The sequence below is a fragment of the Clupea harengus genome, chromosome 8 (assembly GCF_900700415.2).
Source record: "Clupea harengus chromosome 8, Ch_v2.0.2, whole genome shotgun sequence".
In the NCBI taxonomy this organism is placed as follows: Eukaryota; Metazoa; Chordata; class Actinopteri; order Clupeiformes; family Clupeidae; genus Clupea; species Clupea harengus.
In genome coordinates, this window is record NC_045159.1 from 11,840,946 (window position 1) to 11,865,617 (window position 24,672).

The 24,672-nt window shown below is 41.2% G+C and overlaps 2 protein-coding genes across 2 annotated transcripts; both read left to right on the forward strand.

The window, feature by feature from the left end:
- The first annotated feature begins 2,769 nt into the window (after positions 1-2,769).
- LOC116221466 (uncharacterized protein MCAP_0864-like) lies at positions 2,770-8,527 on the forward strand. Its single transcript, XM_031571845.2, has 7 exons — positions 2,770-3,620; positions 3,939-4,022; positions 4,103-4,228; positions 7,037-7,162; positions 7,584-7,709; positions 8,004-8,132; positions 8,244-8,527. The coding sequence occupies exons 1-7, from the start codon at positions 3,170-3,172 to the stop codon at positions 8,525-8,527; spliced, it is 1,326 nt and encodes a 441-aa protein (XP_031427705.1). The 5' UTR covers positions 2,770-3,169.
- A 1,996-nt stretch (positions 8,528-10,523) lies between these two features.
- LOC116221464 (short transient receptor potential channel 7-like) lies at positions 10,524-23,779 on the forward strand. The gene is made up of 13 exons (XM_031571838.2): positions 10,524-10,782; positions 10,943-11,318; positions 17,498-18,263; positions 19,827-20,009; positions 20,182-20,346; positions 20,505-20,721; positions 20,889-21,122; positions 21,497-21,761; positions 21,882-22,077; positions 22,215-22,436; positions 22,561-22,641; positions 22,915-22,990; positions 23,285-23,779. Exons 1-13 carry the CDS (start codon positions 10,779-10,781, stop codon positions 23,422-23,424), a joined length of 2,925 nt encoding a protein of 974 aa, XP_031427698.1. The 5' UTR covers positions 10,524-10,778; the 3' UTR covers positions 23,425-23,779.
- The last annotated feature ends 893 nt before the right edge of the window (positions 23,780-24,672 follow it).

Sequence of the window (24,672 nt, forward strand, 5' to 3'; positions counted from 1 at the left end):
CATCCTAAAGTGTGCCCTCTGTGACTGGAGTGGCGTCAAGGGCTGTTCTAAAACGCCACAGGTCGTCCGTTAAGAACAGATGGATGCCAAATTCCCAATAAAAGGTTTATTGATGCACACACACTGATGACATATGATCATCACGTTCGGAAGACTTTTACGTTTACATTTAGTCATTTAGCAGACGCTTTTATCCAAATTGACGTACAGAGGAGAGAACAATCAAGCTACGAGCAATAGAACCCTAGTGTAACAATTTTTTACATAAGAATAAAAAGAAATGGAGAAATGTAACTACTATAAGTGCGAGTTAAGTACTAGTTAGAGGAGATAGCATTAGAGGAAGGATAAGGAGAGGTAGAAAACGGAAGAGAAAGGGAGAAGAAGTGCAAGTTAGGAAAGGAGGTGCTCTGAAGAGTTTGGTCTTCAAGAGCTTCTTGAAGGTAGAGAAAGGAAATGAAGTCATGATACCCATGATGACAGTGAACTGTGAATAACCTTGTAACCGTGGTTTCTATAATGATATAAATAAAAAGAAATACAGATATGAATAAATATGCACAGTAACACAAAGCAAGGGTGATAATAACACCAAGTTATTCTGACCAACATTGAACAGAGGTGGGTCCGGTTTATGTAGTGGTAACGGGACGATGTGATTGACAGGTCTCGGGGGTATTCTGATAGGCTATTGATTATCAGTGCAATCTAGGGGGGGGGGGGGGGGGCGTGAAAGTCTTGTCACCTTCTGTGCAAGAGAATCCAATGCGCAGCCCATGGAACACTCACCGTGGTTACATGCATTCGAATAACTGGCTTAGTCGGACTGAAATCGAATTATCCGTTTCATGTAAATACCTTTGTTCGACTATGTGCGGTCCGACTACGATCCGATTAACACCCCTGGATAACTCGATCCGATCCAGTTGATAACTCGACTATCGCTGCATGTAACAGTGAATTGGATTAGGAACTGGACTTTGCGTCTTTGCGCATGCTTGAGATCCCTTGAGACCCGCCCTCCTCCCTCCCTCCCTGCCAGGTCGTGACCCGGAAGACGAAACAGAGATAAGTTGTCTCAACTGTTCATACTAATGACACGTTTTTTTATGAATATTCTGCAGACTGTCTCACAAGCTTATTCTTGTTGATTATGAACAAACATAACAGAAGAGGTCCGAAGATATGAGCACCTTTACAACCCCTCCTTAAACACGTATAAGGACGTTCCACATTTCATTTGCTTAAAACACACAGCAGTACTGTCAAATCAGCTGTCACTCGGCTATTACCTGACCACGGTTCCATGGCAATGTTCCGAAAGCCCATTATTCCGACAGCTGTTCCGAAATTGTGAGCACAGCAACGTGAACCACTATAGCCCACATTCACATCCCAATGAATCACACAAACATAAACATATAAATGCCTTTATTTCACAAGCATTAACTTTAATTCAGAATATTATTATACACACATGGCATTTGCATCGCCATACTGGGCCGTCCCCCCTGACCAATACCTGTCAAACTCGGTGATAGTATTCACAACTAATTTGTCCTTCATTCTATCAAATATGATGAAATTTGGTATTGTACCCGTGAGGCAAGCCTGAGTTTAGTTTTGTTCGGTTATCCGGCGCTGAAAAAAACCACGAATAAGTACTGTCAAATCAGAAAGCAAATCAGCTGTCACTCGGCTATTACCTGACCAATACCTGTCAAACTCGGTGATAGTATTCACAACTAATTTGTCCTTCATTCTATCAAATATAATGAAATTTGGTATTGCACCCGTGAGGCAAGCGTGAGTTGAGTTTTGTTCGGTTATTTGGCGCTGCCCTCTAAAGACACAGACGTGACAGGTGAAGCGCGATATTTTCCCGTTGCAATACCTTCCTTTATAGACAACAACGATCATACACTCCCATTGCACTCAAACAACCACACTCAAACGAGGAGATATTGTATCAATTAGCCTATTATGTATTGTATTAATTGCACAGAGTTCCAGTGGCTCATGCAGCCGTACGCACTGTGCGTACCTTCTGCTACGCATATCTGAACGCATATTTATTACAATGGGGAAACTATAAAATCGGAGTACGGACAACTAATGCTCAGCGTTGACGATGCAGATACAGACCTGGAAACAGCTACTGTAAATGAGTTACAGCCAAAACGCAGTGAGCTTTATCAAGCCCTGAAAAGTTCGGCAAATTTTTACCCTGAAGGTCTTGTTGACAATGCCCCTTTCCACAGCGTCTGCTGAGCGGTCATTCAGTACAATGAGGCGTCTTAAGACATATCTACGAAGTACGATGACTGACAAAAGACTGACTGGACTTGCTCTCATGAATATTCACACAGATTTGGAAATCGACAGCGAAGAAGTACTAAAACAATTTGATGCAACTGGCAGAAGGGCAATGCGTTTTGGCTGTAACCCATTATTTGCGCGCGTGTGTGTGTGTGTGAATGTGCGTGCGTTTCTCTCGCCTTTTATCTTTCACCTTTGAATAATGTAACTTATAAACACGTTGGCCCAGCAGAAACAAACAAACAACGCGATGGACAACCCAAGAGGCAACACGCATTTCTGGACCGATGAACAGACGCGATTCATGCTCAATCAACTGTTGTTGTTGGTAGTGGTGAAGAGGTAAAGCGGAAATGGCTGTATCACCACTAGTTGTAATGAAAACAGCGCCACCTATCGTATCGGATATGACATGCTTTCGGCCAATGATTCGATTTATTCACTGCCATGTATATTGGGATAATAGCAGTTGCCCCAAAAGATAGCATAGTCCGACTAAAGCAAGATTCGAATTATACCATCATGTAAACACACTGACTGGGACCACAAGATTGGTTGACCTCTCTGTGTACCCAAGCATTGTGCTTGGCACAATAGGGGTCCACCGCTGGAAACTGCTGAGAGCGCCAACCTTCTACACACTTGGCAAGCTAATTTAGTCAGCTTGTTAGTTTCCCACACACAGATAGGAATGTCCATGTCAACATTCATACCGTCAAAAACAAACAAGCCTTATCACAGTTCTTTGAATAAATAAAAAAAATGAAAAATTAACTGCACTCCATATATTTAGCTGAACCGACGATGATTAACTCCATTCGGCTCGCTGACCTAGAAGCCCAATTCTACGATGATAGCAAAATTTGCACTGGTGTTGCTATTAGTTCGGTGTTGGACAGAGGCTAGTGGAGAGCTCAGTCAGGATGGCCTTGTTAAACAATCAGACATCCCAACTCAGCTGAGAGAGCTGCAGGCTGTAGTGAAGAAGCTGGGCGAAGTGGCAGTGAGGCACACCATAGCCCTGACGACCACTGAGTCCGATGTGAATGGTCTGGAAACGCGGCTGAGGGCCGGCGAGCTCAAGGCGGACGATCAGAGGAAGCTGGCGGTTGGGCAGACGCTGCGCCTGAACTCGGTCACCTCTGACATGAGAGAAGTGGAGTCCAGAGTGGAGACCAGCGAGAGGCAGTCACAGCAGCACCAGACAAAGATCACCCAGCTGGGAATGAAGATGGAGGTTGCGCAGATGCAGCTGCAGGCCAGCAAGAAACAGGTGGACAGACTCCAGGAGGAAAACACAGGTACTATTTCTGCCCAAAACAAAACAAATAATTAGATTCTCGTTCAAAATAAAGAACTCCTCCAATTCCCATTAGCCTTGGTAATGATCATAACCGTTAGACTTACACTATCTATGATGAGGCTTTAAGAACAAATCAGTTACCATGCTACAAAAAATAAAGCCACAATTAATGCTATATATAAGACACTGACACTGTTTCATCATTGTTTTTGAGTTTACTTAGTATTGTCCCTTGCTGTAAAAAAAGACAAAAGGTGTATTATTGCAAAGCTGGTGCATCATCAAACATCAATTTGACTGAATGTTCTCTGCATAGTCCAAGCGACTCAGCTGAGAAACATGGAGGCCAAGTTGAAGGCTGCTGAAAACCAGCTGGAGCAAGTGAAGACTGTGAATGAAGGTACTGATTCAGCTTTTTAACCCCAAAAACTTCAGTTGAATACACTCTAAACATATGCTCCACTTGTGTGTTTGGCTCAGCTCAAGCTCGTGAATTGGAGGAGCTCAGTGTGAAGTCATCTACAACTGAGGATGAGCTGAGGCAGCACCAGACTACAGTGGTGGACTTAACAGGAAAGGTGAAGGAGATACAACAAGAGAATGCAGGTAAGAAGGCAAATGTAGCGGTCAATTTAGCTGGTACTAGCCAAAATAAACACTGATGTAAAAAGAAGACACAGTAACAGTAACACAATCGCTGTCAGTAACACAGGTGTCTGTCAAAGTGAACACTGCTCACGAAATATTTTACTCCTTTGTCATTTCAGTCCAAGCTTCTGAGCTCCGGGACCTTGCCATGAGGTCAAATTCCACTGAAGGCCTAGTTGAGGAACAGCAGACTGCTTTGGGAACACTGGAATATGAAACACAGACACTGAAGACAGAAAATGCAGGTAGGCTGAAGTGAGGGTGAAAACACTGCCTATGGTCTGTTCCAACTGAAAAAGGGTTTTGTTGTTGATACTGGGGATTATTTCTGTATTAACACTATGATTACTAATAGATAGATAGATAGATAGATAGATAGAAAGATAGATAAAAAGATAGATAGAAAGATAGATACGCACATGGCCAACTGAAAGAGTAGCAAGAAGCAGGTGGACAGACTTCAGGAGGAAAACACAGGTACTATTTCTGATCAAAACAAAACAAATAATCAGATTCTTGCTCAAAATAAAGAACTACAATTCCCAAGAGCCTTGGTAATGATCATAACCGTTAGACTTACACTGTCTATGATGAGGCTTTTAGAGCAAATTATTTGAACTCCTAAGTTCCCAACAAACCATTTGACTGAATGTTCTCTGCATAGTCCAAGTGACTCAACTGAGCAACATGGAGGCCAAGTTGAAGGCTGCTGAAAACCAGCTGGAGCAAGTGAAGGCTGTGAATGAAGGTACTGATTCAGCTTTTTGACCCCCAAAAACTTCAGTTGAATACACTCTAAACATATGCTCCACTTGTGTGTTTGGCTCAGCTCAAGCTCGTGAACTGGAGGAGCTCAGTGTGAAGTCATCTACAACTGAGGAGGAGCTGAGGCAGCACCAGACTACAGTGGGGAACTTAACAGGAAAGGTGATGGAGATACAACAAGAGAATGCAGGTAAGAAGGCAAATGTAGCGGTCAATTTAGCTGCTACTAGCCAAAATAAACACTGATGTAAAAAGAAAGACACAGTAACAGTAACACAATATCCGTCAGTAACACAGGTATCTGTCAAAGTGAACACTGCTTAGGTTTACGAATAGATAGATAGATAGATAGATAGATAGATAGATAGATAGATAGATAGATAGATAGATAGATGAAGAGATAGATATGCACACGGCCAACTGAAAGAGTAGCTGCTGTCATTTTTAGGCTGTGCACTGACCCCAGTACAAAGCAGAAGCACTAAATGTGAAGGAAATATGAAGTAAGTTTTTGCTTGTGTTCAGGGATATTTAAGGAGCTTTAAAACACAAACATACCTCAAGATCAGTCAGAAAATTTGAGCCACCCTGTCATTCTACCTAATCTACGTTATCTTGCCTCCTTATTATAAACAAAACTAGACAAACCGCATAACGGAGCATAATATGACGGCCACACAAAGTGAGAGAATGAGCATGGACAGATTATGAAATCAAGGGCCTCTGGGCCCTCCTGCTCCAGGGCGCGCACAGCGCACACAGCAAGAAGCAACTCACAACCACACTGTGCTTACATGAAATATTTACTATCTGTAGATTGCCTGCAGGAGTCACACCACATTAACACATGATGATGAATTGCCAACAAAAAGCACATTAATGGACAGTTTTCAGTTCGATTGCCAGGCATGATAAAAAGTTTTAAACATAATATGCATAATTAAAGTATCAACAGCATATCCAATCTGACTTTAAAAAAAAAAAATGCAGTTCCCCTAGATTGATATTCAGGTATAACCAGGATACAACTAAGTAGTTTATGAAATGGTAATTAACCAGACTTTTACAGGGGGAAAGGGTCTCCCAAATCTGAAGATCCACGATCACTACTAGAGGTCCTCAGAAACTTCTATAATCTGAATATGAAAATCTCGCTTGGAGGCCCTAACTGAAAATGCTGTCAGAGGGCCCTGAATTCTTAGCATTAGATATTGAGATTACATGCGTGACAAAAGTTAAAGTCTTTTTTATACCTATATAACCTATATTTATGTGTTTTGTTCCCCAAGTGTGCTTTGCCAATACTGTTTCTATTTCTTAGCTGAGAAAGAGAGAGAGAGAGAGGGAGAGAGAGAGAGAGACCTTCACTTGACAGTCTTGGCCATCAGTTCACTGTATGCTCATTATTAGCGTTTTGGGCTATCTACCTTGGGTTGCTATTGAAGTCTTTGAGGTTTCTTCTTGAAATAGCCAAGAGGGCTAGCTGTTTTTATTTTTTTAACCGAAGCTTTTAATCTGGGTGCGCATGTCTTCCACCTTCGTGTGTACTGTTCACTGCTTGATTACTCCCCCCTCTTTTGGATGCCTGCAAGTCAAGTTCCACTCTGTTACACAGTCTCTCTGTTTTGCTATAAACATCTCCGTTTTCAGAGTAAAAAAACTCGGGGCTAAAGACCGTTTACACTCAGGCTGGGACCCCATGTATCCTTTGGTATATTACGAGGGGCCTTTTAGGGTCTCTCAAGTTCAACCTGGAGCAGCAGAGCTTACTTGGTATGGGTTTATAGGGCCCCTTTAGGGACATGCCCACCTAGGAACAAAATGCCCACCTAGGCGGCAACAATCATGCCAGGTTTCATGTGGATTGGTGAAGTCTAAGTATATGATATCGTAGACCAATAAACATAAAAAAAATTACTTTTACAAACACTACTGTATATGCAGATGCAGTCGTGGTGTTTTAGTGAATTATTGGTGCATGATTGCCATTTCTGATTTCAGTTCAAGACCAGGAGCTGGTGACCCTTAATGAAAGGTCAAATATCACTGAGACTCTGGTGGATGAGCAAAAAATTGTGATGCAGGAGCTGAAGACTGAGCTGGATGGACTGGAAAGGCAGAATGCAGGTACGAGTACTAAATTCAGTGAGAATGCAGGTAAGAGTACTAGATTGAGTGAGAATGCAGGTACGAGTACATGCACGGGGCGATTCATCTACGGGGCGACAGTGGTACAGGAGGTAGAGAAGTCGTTTAGTAATCAGAAGGTTGTTAGTTCAATTCCCTGTCGAAGCGTCCTTGAGCAAGACACTGAACCCCTAATTGCTCCTGATGTGCAGTGTGCCATCAGTGTAAATGTAAAAATGTGTATACATCCTTGTAAGTCGCTTTGGATAAAAGCGTCTGCTAAATGACTAAATGTAAATGCACAGACATACCAATGTCAATATCAGCTACTCTGAGTATATGGTCTAAGTTACAGGTAGATGTGTGATACACATGTGTTTATTTCTTTTTATTGTTAATGCTTGTAAGTCTGTGATTTCAGACCAGGACATTGAACTGGATTTTCTGGAAAACAGGTCGAACTCCACTGATGTCCAGATCAATGAAATACTGTCTGACATGGTGGAGCTGAATACTGTGATGGACAGGTTGATAAAAGAGAACGAAGGTATTGCTTATAAAAAGGCATATGCTGTTCCGCTGGGAGATGGCTAAGATCCGAGATCAACAAGTCAACAAAGGCATATTGGTAGACCTGAACAGGAAATCTTCCTGAATTCATTGTGCAGAAAATCTAGATTACTTTTACATTTTATCCTTCATCATTTTTAATAACTTCTTTCACAGTTATTTCTGATTCACACCAATTTTACAATTGATTATTAGATTTAGGATTGCTAATTAGGTTTTGTGATGTCCAAAGAAATTAGATAGTTTGACAGCTAATCTTGTATGTCCACAGACAGACCAAAGGTGGCATTTGCAGCAAGTTTGGGGATAAACGGGAGGCTGGGTCCTTACAGTTCCCCATATTCACTTGTCTACAGCAGAGTCTTGACAAACATTGGCAATGCTTACAGTCAATCAACAGGTAATCTATTTAATAAACAAGAGCCTGTTCCTGGGCATGTAGGTTTAGTTGTTTGTGATGAAACACTGGACTTACACTTAGATTGTGTTCCATCTTTCACAATCCATGTAGGTATCTTCACCGCCCCTGTGAGTGGAGTGTATTTTTTCAGATTCACTGTTGGCACAGAAACTCTGTCATATAGCAGTGGGGCCATACTCTACAAGAACAAGGAGCAGGTGATCAACATCTTCACACATGAAAAAAATGGCCAGCTTCGCCACTACTCCAGTGGAGCAGTTCTTCAGTTAGAGAAGGGGGACACAGTCTACATGAAGCTAGAGACGAACTACCAGCTCTATGATGATGCACACAATCACAACATCTTTTCAGGCTTCATGCTTTTCCCGATGTAAGAGAGTATGAGAGCTCCACCTGATTAGAGATCAGTATAGCTCAATTACTGATGTCAATTGGCATTTTCTGCTGCATCTGAAACACAGTTTTCAACAAATAAATGTGAGCAAAAGTGAGAAATCATTGTGTCCGTCTTTACACTGTACATGGTTTTTACACGTTCATGATACAAATTTTGTCTTTAAATCTCGCTGTTCAACAATGAACCCATGACCTATGATATTCTAAAGCCCATTGTTGAAGAGAAACAATCAGACAAACACAGAGAATTTACAGATAAACTGATTTAAGGACACATTTTCGTTATGTTATTTCAGCATCAGGAAAATTGTCTCATTTTCTTCTGAATTGTAACAGCAGAGGGAGCCAAACCACATAGAAGTAGCAGGCATACCCCTGCAATGCTGTGACCAATAGCGTTGTTGCCTGTCAAGGCACACAGAGAGAGAGGAATCACCACTAGTGTTGGCTGACTTTCAAATATTGAGTAATCTCACTCTGCCATTCCACACAGATCACAACTTTCTTTTTTACTTTTAACAAAGACATAGCCACTATATACTCTATGGTATGTGTGTGTGTGTGTGTTTCATGTGTGTGTGTGTGTGTGATCAGAACCTCTGCCCTCTTTCCTCTTATGTATTAGAAAGTCTACTTTTAAAGGACCTTTCTTCTCCAACTTATTTCTGCACATGATAGATTTGTTACAGACAACCACCCTGCCAATTACATTTGGAAAACTTTACTCTGTTGAGTTCACATTAGAGGTGCGTTTTGGGTCAAATCCATTCATCCCTCAGTGATGGCAGCCCCTGGACCCTTCACCGGAGACTCGTGACTTCACAGTAAAAGGGATTCACCTTTCTCTTTCCGGTCACTTCTCCACTACGTACGTCTAGTCTCCTCTTTCATCAGGACTCGGCTCCACTTAATTTCACCTCATCACCTCAACCCTTTTCCACCCCGCTCCACCCATGTGCAGATTAAGACAAATCTCCCTGCGTGTGTTTTTGTTAATGAATGGTTGTGTTTTATGCATGTGTGAGTGTGCGTGTTGGGGATGGGAGTGGGAGTTGGCTGACTAGATATAATCCCTACAGCTCATCTTCATTCACCTGCCGCTGTTGCTAATACTACTTGAAATATACACACTGTTTTACACTGCTGATGCTTTTAGACCTCATTTAAATCACTGATAAATCATCTACTCTGACAACATGGCTGTGACATTTAAAAATAACTTTAAAATAAGAAAAACAGACCTTTTTTTTTACTAAATGAATCCCAAATTCTGTTATCATTTGGCAGTTATCCCAGATGACCACAAAACTGATTTCCTTAGACTTTGGTCAAATTAGTTAATATAACATCTGGTAATTAAAGTGTTTTGCCCATTTTGGGGCACTGCTTGCAAAGCACCTGTAAGGATACCTCCAAAGGACTTTGCATATTGTGAGGGCCTCATTGCACAACCAACTATCTGTTGCACCCATCTGGATAACATGATGGCTGCCACTGTGCACCAGTATGCTTTTGCTGTGTTATGGTGAGAGGAGCAGAAGGAGGAATGCCAGTAGGGTAAAATTCAAATACGATATGGAATAGTAGTGTGTCATGCATAAAGCGTAGATGTCTCTTAAGTGTTATGTTACATGTTCAACATTTGTCACTGCCTCATTTATGGTGGCAATAATGTCAATTATGTTGATAAACACCAACAGAAACTCGGCATACATAATTCTGATGACATAAGGACCATGCAGCATTCAGACATGAGAAGACCAGTAAGAACATACGTCATCTTAATGCCTTCCCTGAAAAGTGTTTGGTCTGGTGGCTCATTGAGTTACATTCTTCTCTGGACGTTGGACAATCGTGTTTGTGGCCCTGTGGCATTCGATTAAAAGTCATCACCCAATCCCTGTCTCCCAGTTCAGATGGGCAAGCCTGGCCCTTTGAAGTGCATCAAAGCGGTCAGCCAGCTGATCTGCTAAACTCAGGCACAGCAGCCCATTCATCAGAAAAACTATGAGATTTACAGGATATGTGACTGTATTAAAAGTGACACTCTAATGTAATTTTCCATGGAGCGACAACACACCTCAAGCTTTGAGTCCTCTTTTAAATCCAGAGTTCACTTTGCTCTGGGTCTATATAGACTGGTATGTAGGCACAGGGGTCAGGATTCAGTTTGTGCAGATTGTATTCACATTGATGTGAAGAGGACTGGTCGTCCTCCAAGGCAAACCAATGGGTAAGGCTTATAATCATTTATTTTATGTTTATGTTTTATGTGTCTAAATATATACATTTGGGTTTTTAAAAACACATAGGTGATTCAGAAATTGCATTTGAGAGAAATTCCTTATTTATGACAGCTGCTGTTTTTGTTGTTGTTGTTTGTTTGTTTTTAGCTGTCCCTCCTCAACTTAAGAAAGAGTACGTCTGGAGATCCCCGGCCCCGCTGGAGTCTGGATCTCCTCCGATTGATCATCCGTTCGTAATTGATAGCATGGAACATACACTGTGCAGTGAGCCGCCGACGCTTAGCCGGTGTATGACGCTACCTGGCGCCCTATTTCGACGGAAAGTCGATGCGCGCCGCAAAACTGAATATGGTATTGCCGGTGCCATTAGCAACTCCGCGCTACAAGCAGTTGCAATAACTGCCACCACGGAGGAACCAGGCGGAGTGGCTGAACTTTTGGAAAAGCGATGTCCGTCAGGGCAAGTGCTTCACAGTATGTCGTTAACTCATTGGGATTCCCAACGCACTAGCTGTCCACAAACGTAAGTGCAAATTCACTGTTTATAGCTTTAGCTTTACTGTCACTGTTTAGAATCCACATGAACTCTTAAAATCCTAGGCTATTTTCAGCATAATTTCACACCTTCTAAACTTCGATCTTGGTCAATATAGCAATGTTGATATGTTTTCAGGACAGTCAGGTCTATCCAGATCTGCCATCATTTGATGTATTACTTGTTTAAATTTCATATTAGCTTGCATATTAAGGGCAACTCATTTTTGAGACTATTAAATTGTTGTATTTTTACTACTATCTCAGAAGATACTGATGACAGGGAAGCTATATTTTCACATATGCATAGACAACACTGTAATCTGGTGATATCAGAACCATGATGGTGGGGCACTTTGTGATTTATTAATTTGAAACACATATCTATATATATGCAAAATAGTTTATATTATTCAGCAACACTGACCTTTTCTGTAGTTTCAAAACCAGACTACTTCACCATACTTAGTTGTACAGACTGGCAACTAGCATAATCTGAAAAGGTTAGTACGAACAATTTCCAATTTATATAGCTATGAATCCAAAGTGTGAAAATGGGGTAAGAAATTACCAATTATTGCAACTTTGTTAAATTTGATGTGTTTTCAAAACAAAATGACTACCACTTCCTTTGTTCAACAAGCAATTTCCTGAAAATGATTGCGAAGCATAAGGTCTGCTCTTTAATTTGATACCGGTTTTCATATCTACACAATAACGACTAGGCCTATGAGAGTAATTCAAAGAGTAACGAGTGTGTGGAGATAGATGCAGTTTATGACCGCTGAAATTACATGTCATTTGCACAGACTAGCGAGTAGCATCATTGGAAAGGACTAGTCCTGATGTTGTTTGCGCCATGCGACTCACGACGAGGCTATTTGTATGCTACCAGGAGTAAGGGTGTGAATTTATAATTAATTACGACGCTCTCTACGTCTGACAGGTTGTTAGAGTGTATCAGGATGTTTGGCGAGGCACATTTACTGTACTGACTGACTAAATAGTTGTAATAACCAATAACCGTTGCAACGTAGACTGGTGAGTTTTTTGCCTTTCTTCATAGCCTACTCTTTCGAGGAAAGGTCATTAGTAGTTCCGACTAAGCTTCTATGTGAACCTTGTTCAATCTGTATGTGAATAACTTCCAAGTGCAATGATCTGACATTTATTTCTAGGCAAAGCTTAAAGACACATACATACACAAAGAGAGAGAGAGAGAGAGAGAGAGAGAGAGAGAGAGAGAGAATAGGACGGGTGGGAAAGGCACCATGACAAACAACCAGTAGAATTTCATGAATATACATCACTGTGATGGGGAAAGTGAGTTGCTTATGCAAGTGCATGCACTACCGATGAAGGTGAAACTACCTGATTGTCAATTAACTTCCATGTTCTGGCTCAACAACTAATCAGTTTGTCAAATGGAATTTGTCCCCTGGGTCTGGACTTCAGAAACCACACCTGTATCTCATGGATTCTCATGACCCTTGTATTTATTATTATTATTATTATTATTATTAGGGTTCCTCCGTCAGGAGGAAACCTATTGTTATTGTAGGTATTATTATTATTATTATTATTCTTGTGCCATTGAAGTCAATGGCAGCCCCTAGAACCGTATGGTAACTTTTTCTGAAATTTGGCACACTCATTAAGGACAGTCAATTCTCCACTCACACCAAGTTTCATGTCTCCCACTAGACCACACTAGCGCCACCAACAGGTCAAAGTTGGACTTTTGTTAACACTGTAACTTTTGAACCGTTTGACCGATTTTCAAAAATGAGGTACCATTGGATTCCTTGGATCAAGACGAATTCAACACACCCTATGGCGTCAATTTCCGGTTATATAGATTTTCCGCAATTTCCGGTTTTATCAAAAACCTTTGAAAGGCATCAACTCCTACAATTTTTGTCAAATCTTCTTCAGAATCACCAGAGATGATCTTCAGACCAAGCCTCACAAAAGTTCTTCAACAGAATTTTGATCCTCACAACCGTTTGTCCGGTACAGCCACTGAAATTCAGCAGAAAAGCCTTCAAACAGGAAGTGAAGTCATATTTCAGCAAATATTTCAGATATCAACACCAAACTTGGTATGCACGTGGAAGACACTACAACATGTCCCCATGTGCAAAGGCAACTTCATATCTTCAAAAATGATTGATATAAAGCAAATTGCATTAATCGCTAACGCTAAAATAATGCTTTACACATTTTTCATTCAAAAAGTGATACTCTGATTCAATCACAAGTTCATATGAAGACACTTGAGAATGTTTAGTACACAAATCTGAAAAAAAGTTGACTGTAAGATGAAAAGTAGATTTTTGGTGAATATTTGAAACATGCATGCTTGGCTAATTGCTAGGGTGATTTCCAGTGTAATGTCTCCCTCTCTGCTCCTTTGCTCCCCTGCGCGCATGCTCCAATTGTCACAGACACAGACTTTCCCTTGACACACGCGCAAGCTTCTCGAGACGCACACACACTATTTCATGACATTGTGGCCTGACCAAGCCCCCACTCACCCCTTAGCTTGAAGCCAAGGCCCTTGTGGATCTTGACAGTATTGCATTTCAAATTGAATATCCCATTGGTAAGTCTGCAGCATGGATTTTTCTATACAGTGACAAATTGTGCAGAATATACATTTTTCCCTGGTTCGCAATCTTTGGAGGAACCCGCCATTGCTGCCTGCAGCTATATTTATTATTATTATTGTTGTTATTATCATCTTCATTACCATCATTACACCATGCTTTTGGTTTGGTTTGTTTGTCTGCTTGTTTGTTTGTTTTTCAGCAGGATTACGCAAAAAATACAAGGTTGATTTAATGAAACTTGATTGAGGGCTGTAGCATGTGCCAAGGAAGAACCCATAACATTTTTAAATAGATCCAAATTATGAAACGATTTCAGGAATTATTTTTGCATTGTGAGATTGTGGCATTTTCAGAGTGTCTTTTCTAGTTATTATTATTATGAAATCATGCTTAGGGGTCATGCAGACGAAGTCTAGTTTGCTTGAACCCGGAGAGAACCGTCTCCGGATAGCCCTATCGTGCAGACGAACGCACTGTATCCGCACACTGTATCCGCACTCCCTCGAATCGGGGGTCCAAAGTGAGTAAACTCGAAATCCGGTCGCGGGTTGGTGTTCCTATGCACGCTATCCGCAAACCTAATCGGATTGCCCCACGTGATCGCATCATTAGACCAGCCAGAAAAAACGGACACAACCGGCATTATTTAATAACTGAATGGGTTGCCATGGCGCAGTGAGTGTGGCAGCCAGTTATAACAGCTCTCCAGTTTAAAAAAAAAAACATTCTTCCTATTACCTTGCTGCTTTTCCACGTGAATTTCCCTAACGGGATTAATACAAATGTATCTATCTATCTGTTGTTAGGAAAGGGATGACATTAACAAGCCACACTTTAATCTATCACCGTTTAATCTATTTGCATCAGACCATTTTTCAAAAAACAGTTTTTAAAAGTGTCAGCAATAGCCTATATGAGCAAATCTGACGTGAAAAGATTTTTTATTATAGACGGAAGTTTCAAAACGGTCTGTAATAAAGATGAATGTTACGTTAGCTTTAGTCCTGTCAGACAACGATAGCGATAGCTACTAGCTAGCGTTAAATTTACTTCAGAGGTAGCCTACAGTACGTGAAGGACAAAGCCCTCAACAATAGCCTACATTTGTTGTTAGTAATAAAACCATGACATTGGAAGCAATTGTAAACCATGAAACATCCAGGATCCACAGCACTTGCATTGTGGTCTCTCATGCTCAAGCTCAGCATCTCCATAAAGCACAGGCATTTAAACAACTCAGACATGTCATGTTGCACATTGCTTTGTTGCACTGTTCTAAACTCTTTATTATCAATAACAAATATAATTATTTTTCGCTTAACCTACAGTCTGCTCTTACCACTGATTTTATAAACCACCATAATGTGTTACTGTGCAGATTTAATGTAGGCTATGCGGCTAAGCTAAACGTTGCTAGTTGGAGCTCAACTACTGTCATAAGTTACTTTATTAGCATGCTCCTGTCTTCTTCTCCGCTTTCTTCAGTTGTCTGTAGCACCTTAAAGCGTCACCAACAGGCGTGGGGGATGTACTACAGCTGAGTCAATCGGATTCGCTGGGTTCATGTGCACTCGATTTAAAAAGTTGATATGTGTGAAAAATGAACCCGGGGTCAGGCAAACTAGGCTTTGTCTGCATGAGGCCTTAGCCTACTAAAGGATTTAGGGTGTGATATTTTAAGTAACGGATATAATCTGACTTTAGGACGTCTTATTAACACATACGGGCATGTGTGTGCACACACACACACATTTAATTTGCTTTGGCATCTTTTGAACTTGAAGTTAATCTCATTGTGAAAGATTTGTGGTTTAGGAGACATTAGTGTTTTGGGAATATTTTCTAATAAACATTTGACAATCAGTTCTTCCCCAGAGATCCCTAAACAAGTCACTGAGAATTACACACCTGGACTCTATGAGTCAATATTGTCTTTGCACTCAGTATTATTCAGTAGCCTTATCATTCATTCTGTTCTAGGTTTCGCCTGGTTACAATGGTATATGGTCCCATGAACCTCATCAATTCTCACTTCATGGTACAGAGGGATTTGTGTGGAATTATTATTTTGATCCTCATGAGTGAGTGTGAGTGATTTTTATTGAGCTTCTGAGAGTCCAATTCAGATGAGGACCTTACGTGACCAGTGTCACTGAAAAAACAATGGACTAGACAAATGGATATTAAACACTACACTAGCATACTATTTCAAGGGTTTCTCATAACTCAACAATAAATGCATTGTCAGTATTACTCACCAGTGTAAGTGTTCATCCTAGGAGAAAAAAAGGTCTTGGTTGAGTTGCCTTTCAAAGGCCTTGTGTACTTCATACAGTTTGAAAGGTACATACTTACATATTTTTCCATGGATGAATTTCCATTCACAACACTGGCAGAAGGGGAGGACAGTCACATTGCATGTGGGAATTGCTTAGTGCCTCTTGGTGGTGTCCCAATCAATATATTCTCCATTGTGTTCTGGTCGCCTGTATTTACTTGCACATAATTTAAGAGTGATGACATGCAACATTGACCTTTGTGTCACTGAAATCATCAATTGTAATAACATGATGTCGATGTGACATTCTTTGCAGTCAATGCTGGCTTTGATTCATTGGCTTTTTATCACAGATTTTTTTAAAACACTGTTTTTTAATTGGGTTCAGTACATAGGAGTTTCAAGCCATCAAAACCGCCCCTCTGACCTGCCTTAAGGTCAATGACCTTGAATAAGTGACCTGTAGAATGACCACTTTCAAAACCAGACTGCTTAGGGTCTAACAAATTATTCTGAGACAAGAAATCAGAAGCTTGCTTGAAGACAACCTTTTAAAGAATCTTTGACAAAAAGGGAAGAAGGATCTATCATTCTTTACATCAGATGGGTTAAGTGAAATTTTCTTAAGCAAAAGAGTAACCTGAGCATGTTCGAATGATGTAGGAAGATTTCCCGATCTGAGTGAAACATTGACTACATGCGTAAAAGCAGGTAAAACTGTAGGCAAGATATACTGTAGAAGGGTGGTTGGAATAGGGTCCAGAAGACATGCCGTAGGTCGACTCTGTTAAAGAAGCATAGAGACTTCTTCCTCATAGAGAGGGTAGAATGAGTTCAATGAGGTTAAACACATTTAGGAGGAACGGAGAACTGCGCACGTATGGCAGCAACATTTTCAGTAAAGAAAGTTGCAACGTCATCAATGGAGAGAGAGGTAACTGACTGTGGAGGTCGGTTAAGGAGATTCTTGAAAGTAGAAATAAGTCTCTACCGTATGTGGCATTCCCAGCCTTGTCTTGGTAGAATGCCTTTTTTAGCAGCTGTAACTGAGAAAGAAAAGGCAGATAACAGAGTCTGATAGTTACCACGATCATTGACATCTCTGGTTTTTATGTAATTTTTCATTTCATTTTTCGTACTTTACGAATCCTATCAATGAGCCAAGAATGATGAGGGTTTTGAACAAGGCGGTAATTTTTTTATTACTGTATTTTATGTTTGTTCTTTTATTTAAATTTATAATTCCCACAATAATTCTTGCAATGCTCTCCTCCGTAGACTGGAGGCCATGAACAGGAGGCACACCACCCTACGTGAGAAAGGGCGGCGGCAAGCTGTCCGCGGCCCAGCCTACATGTTTAGTGAGCGTGCCACCAGCCTGACGGTCGAGGAAGAGCGCTTTCTGGACGCCGCCGAGTACGGCAACATCCCTGTGGTACGCAAGATGCTCGAGGAGTCCAAGACGCTCAACGTGAATTGTGTGGATTACATGGGTCAGAACGCACTGCAGCTGGCCGTGGGCAACGAGCACCTGGAAGTGACCGAGCTGCTGCTGAAGAAGGAAGGGCTGGCACGCATTGGAGATGCCCTCCTGCTGGCGATCAGCAAAGGCTACGTGCGCATCGTGGAGGCCATCTTGGCTCACCCGGCCTTCAAGGGTGGCCTGCGGCTCACACTGAGCCCGCTGGAGCAGGAGCTGCGGGACGACGAGGACTTCTACGCCTACGACGAGGACGGCACGCGCTTCTCACAGGACGTGACGCCCGTTATTCTGGCGGCACACTGCCAGGAGTACGAGATCGTGCACACGCTGCTGCTGAAGGGGGCACGCATTGAGAAACCGCACAACTACTTCTGCAAGTGCGGTGAGTGCGCCGAAAAGCAGCGACGTGACTCCTTCAGCCACTCACGCTCCCGCATGAATGCCTACAAGGGCCTGGCCAGCGCCGCCTACCTGTCCCTCTCCAGTGAGGACCCCGTGCTCACCGCCCTGGAACTCAGCAACGAGCTCTCGCAGCTGGCCAACATTGAAACTGAGTTTAAGGTGAATTTAATGTGAGCAATGTGTGGAGTTGGTGAAAATGTGAAATTATAGAATATATGCCGATTTTGATATGTAGACAAGGAGGCTAAAACCCATGGATGCTAGTGTATGTCTCTAACATGTCTCTTAAGGTGTTGGGGAGTGAGGTTTACACACTGCACAGGACTGTACCCACTGGCTACTGTTACATTCACTCTCAATACAGGTTTGGGAAAGCCCCTTGAACCAGTCACTGTAGTATCATGATTTCACCCGTTTAGTGCGGTTTCTCCTATTCTTTGCCTCCACCTCTTCCTTTCTTCTTTCACAAAGTAAAATACCAAAGGCTGACAACGCCAGTGCCATTTGAAACGTCTTATCAGACATATTCTTGATTAGAAGTAGCTATGGTACCAAACCATCTGTGGTGAGCGAGAGTGCTGAGAAAATTATGAATTTTGAGTTAAATGAGTAAAATTACTAGTTGGAGTTGGAGACTAGCTGTAGTGTTAGCGGTGTGTTCAAGTGCAACTTTTTGGCCCAGCCACAGGCGACGTCAAGCTATGCAACAGTCGGCCTGATTGGTTTGGTGCGTCTCTGGCTTAAGGTGTTGGGGAGTGAGGTTTAGTATTTATCCATACAACATGTAGTGAAAGGACTACATAAGAGGGTCTTCTGTGGTTGTGATGCTTGTTTGTGGGTACATACATTCAAACAGAGAATTGAATCTGCTTATTTAGAATACACATCCTCTCCAAGCTGCTTTCTCTCTCTCTCTCTCTCTCTCTCTCTCTCTCTCTATCTCTCTCTTTCTCTCCTGCTCTTCTGCCTATAAGTGTGTGCCAACTCTGAAGAGCTCTCGTCTGTATGTCAGCCATTCACAAGGGAGGGCCAGAGTAGGATTTTCATATCCAGTCTGTTGACTCTGATTGTTTTAGTAAGCCATTAATTGAGAAAGGGTCCACAGAGAGCCCTCTTTAACCGCACCGCTGTTGAGCACCTGATTGATAATCATCCCACGTGCCTGCGATCAAGTCAGGGAATTAGAGACAACTCTCTGTGTTAAAACACCGTAGCGCAGATACGTGTGCATTATGAAACATAACGACATAAGACATTGTCCTGTTTGGGGATAATGAAGATGGATTTGGCTTTGTCTGTGTCTATTCCCTGACATCATTCATTTGGAAGTGTTAAAGGGTCAGGTGGGATCTCCTGTCATCTGCTCTGAAGTTTTTTTGAGAGTGTAGGCTTTGGGTGGAATGATGACAGCTATCATGTTACATCTATTCATCATTGTGAGGTGTGACCTATGGGGATTTCTTTCATTTCCAGTGCATTCACACGTGTGCTGCCCCCGTACTGTACACCTACAGATCAATTTACAAGTGATAATGTAAGATGACTGCTTGCAGACTACCTTGCAGTGTGGCCCCTGATTTTTTTTCTATTTTTTCTTTATTTTTTTCATTTCTCTTCATTTTCCTCCAATGCATGACAGTTTTTCTATTTATCATTTCGTACATTACAGACGTAGATTACAACTAATATACTTTTTTTTTATGAATGATTTGTTTCCTTTAGAATGACTACAGGAAGCTCTCCATGCAGTGTAAGGACTTTGTGGTGGGAGTGCTGGACCGCTGCAGGGACACTGAGGAAGTGGAGGCTATTCTGAATGGAGACGTGGACCAGATCCCGCCCAGCGAACACCACCGGCCTTGCTTGAGCCGGGTCAAGCTCGCCATCAAGTACGAGGTCAAAAAGGTAAACCCAAACTCCCACAGCTGGGAATACAGAGTGTGCTGGACACAGTGCTGTTGTGCATGAATGTGTGTTCTTTGTACTAGATGACCCAAATGTTATCATGACTTTATTTCACAAGAGTTATGCGGTGACATTTTGCCTTGTCTGTCACCATGCTATTATTTGTGCCCAGTTTGTGGCCCATCCTAATTGCCAGCAGCAGCTCCTGACTCTCTGGTATGAGAACCTGCAGGGTCTCAGGCAGCAGTCCATAGGGGTGAAGTGCTGGACGGTACTGGGTGTGACTGTGGGGCTTCCTTTCCTCGCCATTGCGTACTGGATCATGCCCTGCAGTAAGGTAGCTGATACATTCACATCTGATACATACCTCATGATCTAAATACATTTCTGTACATTTCTATTTTGTGGAGAAAAAGAAAATTAACAACTTATTCTTATTAGGATACAATTTGTATGCTATTTTTAGTGTTGATCTGCGTTTTATGCTCTTATCAGATTGGCCAGATCCTTCGTAGCCCATTCATGAAGTTTGTGGCCCACGCAGTGTCATTCACCATTTTCCTCGGCCTGCTTGTGCTCAACGCATCAGACCGATTTGACGGGGTCAAAAACCTTCCCAATGAGACCATTACTGACCACCCTCGTCAAGTCTTCCGTGTCAAAACAACACAGTTCTCCTGGACAGAGATGCTTATCATGATGTGGGTTGTTGGTAAGTGAGTTCCCAGCTTCTGTGTAATGTGTAATGCCATTATGCCAGAATCTGTTATTCAGCACAACTAAAGCCCAAATAAGCACAATCAGGCAGGTTTTATTTTGCACTATAATAGCACAAATTTTCATTCAGTTATGCAAACCCCTCTTTTTTCTCTTGTTTAGGAATGATCTGGTCAGAGTGCAAGGAGATTTGGACTGATGGGCCACGGGAGTACATCTTGCACATGTGGAATGTACTGGACTTCGGCATGCTGTCCATTTTCGTAGCATCTTACACAGCAAGGCTTATGGCTTTCCTGAGGGCTTCCAAGGCACAGCTATATGTGGACCAATATGTGTTCAACACAGACTTAAACAACGCCTCCCTGCCAGAGGATGTGGCCTACTTCACCTATGGTGAGTACTCATCAGGGTCCAATAGTGCTATGATGGAATAAAACATGATGTATTATTATATTATTACAGTACAGTACAGTATAAGAAATGCAGTGCAAAAATACTGTGGTGTGTTTTATGTTGTTGTGTATTGTTGCTGTTTGATTTGATTGATTGATTGATTGTTGTTGTTGTTGTTGTAATGTTAGCACTGATATAGCTGAATATCTACGATCATTATATAATAAGCACATAATTCATGCAGTGAATAATAGTTCATGGGTGAAATACAGGACCATTGCAAAGACCAAAGTGAAAGACAGGAAAAATATAAAATTCTGCCCCCTTGTGGTTATAATGGGTTTTTCATGTCACTTTGCGTGTCTTGTTTTCAGCCAGGATCAAATGGCTTCCCTCTGATCCCCAGCTCATATCTGAGGGTCTTTACTCCATTGCTGTGGTTTTAAGCTTCTCAAGAATAGCCTACATTCTACCTGCAAATGAGAGCTTTGGACCACTGCAGATCTCCTTGGGCCGCACAGTGAAGGACATATTTAAGTTCATGGTAATATTCATCATGGTCTTCCTGGCCTTCATGATCGGCATGTTCAATCTGTATTCATACTATCTAGGAGCCAAGTATAACCCTGCTTTCACCACGTGAGTACTACATGTTTTCTATTCAATTTAAGAAGGAAGTTTGTCATATGACTGTAAGTTTAGCTTATCTGAGAAATATACAGTATATTTTCTGTTTTTAATGTGTGCTTTTGCTTACAGGGTAGAGGAGAGTTTCAAAACCCTTTTCTGGTCCATTTTTGGCTTGTCTGAGGTTATCTCTGTGGTTCTGAAATACGATCACAAGTTCATTGAGAACATCGGCTATATCCTCTATGGTGTCTACAACGTCACCATGGTTGTGGTTCTGCTCAACATGTTGATAGCAATGATCAACCACTCATACCAGGAAATTGAGGTTTGACCCTTATTTTGATATGATTGATTAATTGATATAGTTCACTATTTTACTATTAAACCTCTGTGTACATTTTCTTTTTCCCATAATTTGTATATGAGTCAAACACACAAACAAACCAACATTTATCATAACAGGAGGATGCAGATGTGGAATGGAAGTTTGCTCGTGCCAAGCTGTGGCTGTCTTACTTTGATGAGGGACGCACATTGCCACCGCCGTTTAACCTGGTTCCGAGTCCAAAGTCTTTCTACTACTTGGCTTTGCGTACCAGGGCTTGCCTTGTGAGACTATGCAAGTCCAGGGCATTTCACCATGAAAATCAGCTCGAAATGGGCAAGATCATCTCTGGCTCAAAGGTCTGATGTTTTATTTCAGGTCTACCTGAAAGTTTTTCCTCAGGTCATGATTTAGTTATGCCCTTCATGATTGATATGTTCCTTCTTTTTTCTCGTTTGTTATTTTATTTCTTCATGAATGAAGTTGAGTCGATTCAGAGCTCACTATCGGGCACAAGATGAGTTCACAATGCGAAACCCAATCAAACATCCAACACGCTATCAGGTACTTCCTCACAGATCAGGAACTTAATTGTGTTCTACTTATTTAAAAGTGAATATAAATGTATTAATCGTTATTTTATAATTATTAATAGATTTAGCAACAAACTTCATTGGACAGTATATGTCTTATCATGTTCATGCCTGTCTTAAATCAATTATATTTATGTGTATCCTATATAATGCTTTTAATTGTCTACTATTTCCTGAATTGGGCTATACATTCTGCTCTGCTCATATTTGGAGTGTCCTGTGTTGATTCTTTTGTAATTTTTAGAAACTGATGAAGCGGCTTATTAAGCGATATGTCCTGAAGGCTCAAGTCGACAGTGAAAATGACGAAGTCAACGAAGGTGAGGCCACCTGGTTTCATTCTCACAAAGTGTGTAATCTTTCTTCATCAGACAGTTGGCTGGTGTCCAAATCCCCCTGAGTCACAGTAATTGTGTGAGTCACCCCTGCAATGCTGCCTCTGTGGGTCCAGATGACAAAGGGAGATCCTGTTATTTGTGTCTGTATGTGTGTGTAAATGTGTGTGTCTGTACGTGTGTGTGTGTGTGTGTGTGTGTGTGTGTATGTGAGCGTGCACGCTTGAGGGGCAAGGGACTTTTCCTGAATCCATTTGTAATATGCTATTTGTCCTGCAGGTGAGCTGAAGGAGATTAAGCAGGACATCTCCAGTCTACGCTATGAGCTGCTAGAAGAGAAGTCACAGGCCACAGGAGAGCTGGCTGACCTGATCCAGCAGCTCAGTGACAAGCTCAGCAAAACCAACAAGAAACCATGAGAGAGAGAGAGAGAGAGAGAGAGAGAATCTACTGTTTCTATAAACAAAGCTCATTTCACAAAATACTTTTGATATGTTTTGATTAATTGACCAACGATTAATCACTATCATTCACTGTTGTTGCCACTGTGTTATTGGTGTTATGAACCAGCAGAGAAACATGAGGTAAGATGAATGTGAAGACGTGTTATAAACTTTTAAACTTCATAAACTTTTGCGTAAATGTAAAAACATGGAAAGAGTTCCACAAAACAATCCATTAGCTTGCAGTTATTGCTGGTACTATTTTATCCTCTAGATTTTGTATAGGTTCACACAGATTCAAGTTATTAATTGTTGTATTGGTTCAGTCAACCCTAATTAGGCTACGTATTATACTCATCATCATCATCATCATCATTGTTTATTCAGGGAGAATTGACTGAGCACAGGGCTCTTTTGCAGCAATGCCCTGATTGAGGCTACATAGTACAGAAGAACAATAAATAAACAAACCATAACAAAACAAAACAGACAAAATAAATAAAAAAACACATTAAACAACTCAGAAATTAAGTATAAAAAAAATTAAAATAAAAAAAATAACACAACATAAAGTAAAAAAATTAAATCAGATAATCATTTAAAACAACAGCATTGAGGCACATCCTTATTATCTAAAAGGCTCTTAAATTGGTTGACAGACAAATACTTGGTTAATTTCAACTCCACTTGAATAGTGTTCCATTTATGGGAAGCAAATAACTTAAAAGCTATTTTACCTATATTAGTTTTTGTAAGGGGGATTTCAAGGGAGATGAGGCTCTGTGACCGTGTATTATGACAGATAGATTTTAATTTTAAAAGTGACATGAGATAATTAGGCAGTTTTCCCACTAAGGCTTTATAAACAAATAAAAGACAGTGTTTTTCCCTCCTGTCTGCTAGAGGGGACCAACCAACATTCTTGTATAAGTTACAGTGGTGGGTCCTGAAAGCGTCTCCTGTAACAAAGCGAATAGCACTATGGTAAACAGAGTCCAGGAGTTTTAAGGTAGAGGGTGCAGCATACATGTAAACAATGTCACCATAGTCAAGAACTGACAAAATTGTTGATTGCACTATTTCCATTCGGTTTTCAAAAGTAAAACAAGATCTTATTCTATAAAGAGCACCCAGTTTAATATTTAACCTTCTTAGCTAGGTCAAGAACATGTGATTTAAATGACAGCCTATCATCTAGCCAGATACCTAGGTATTTATAGCAAG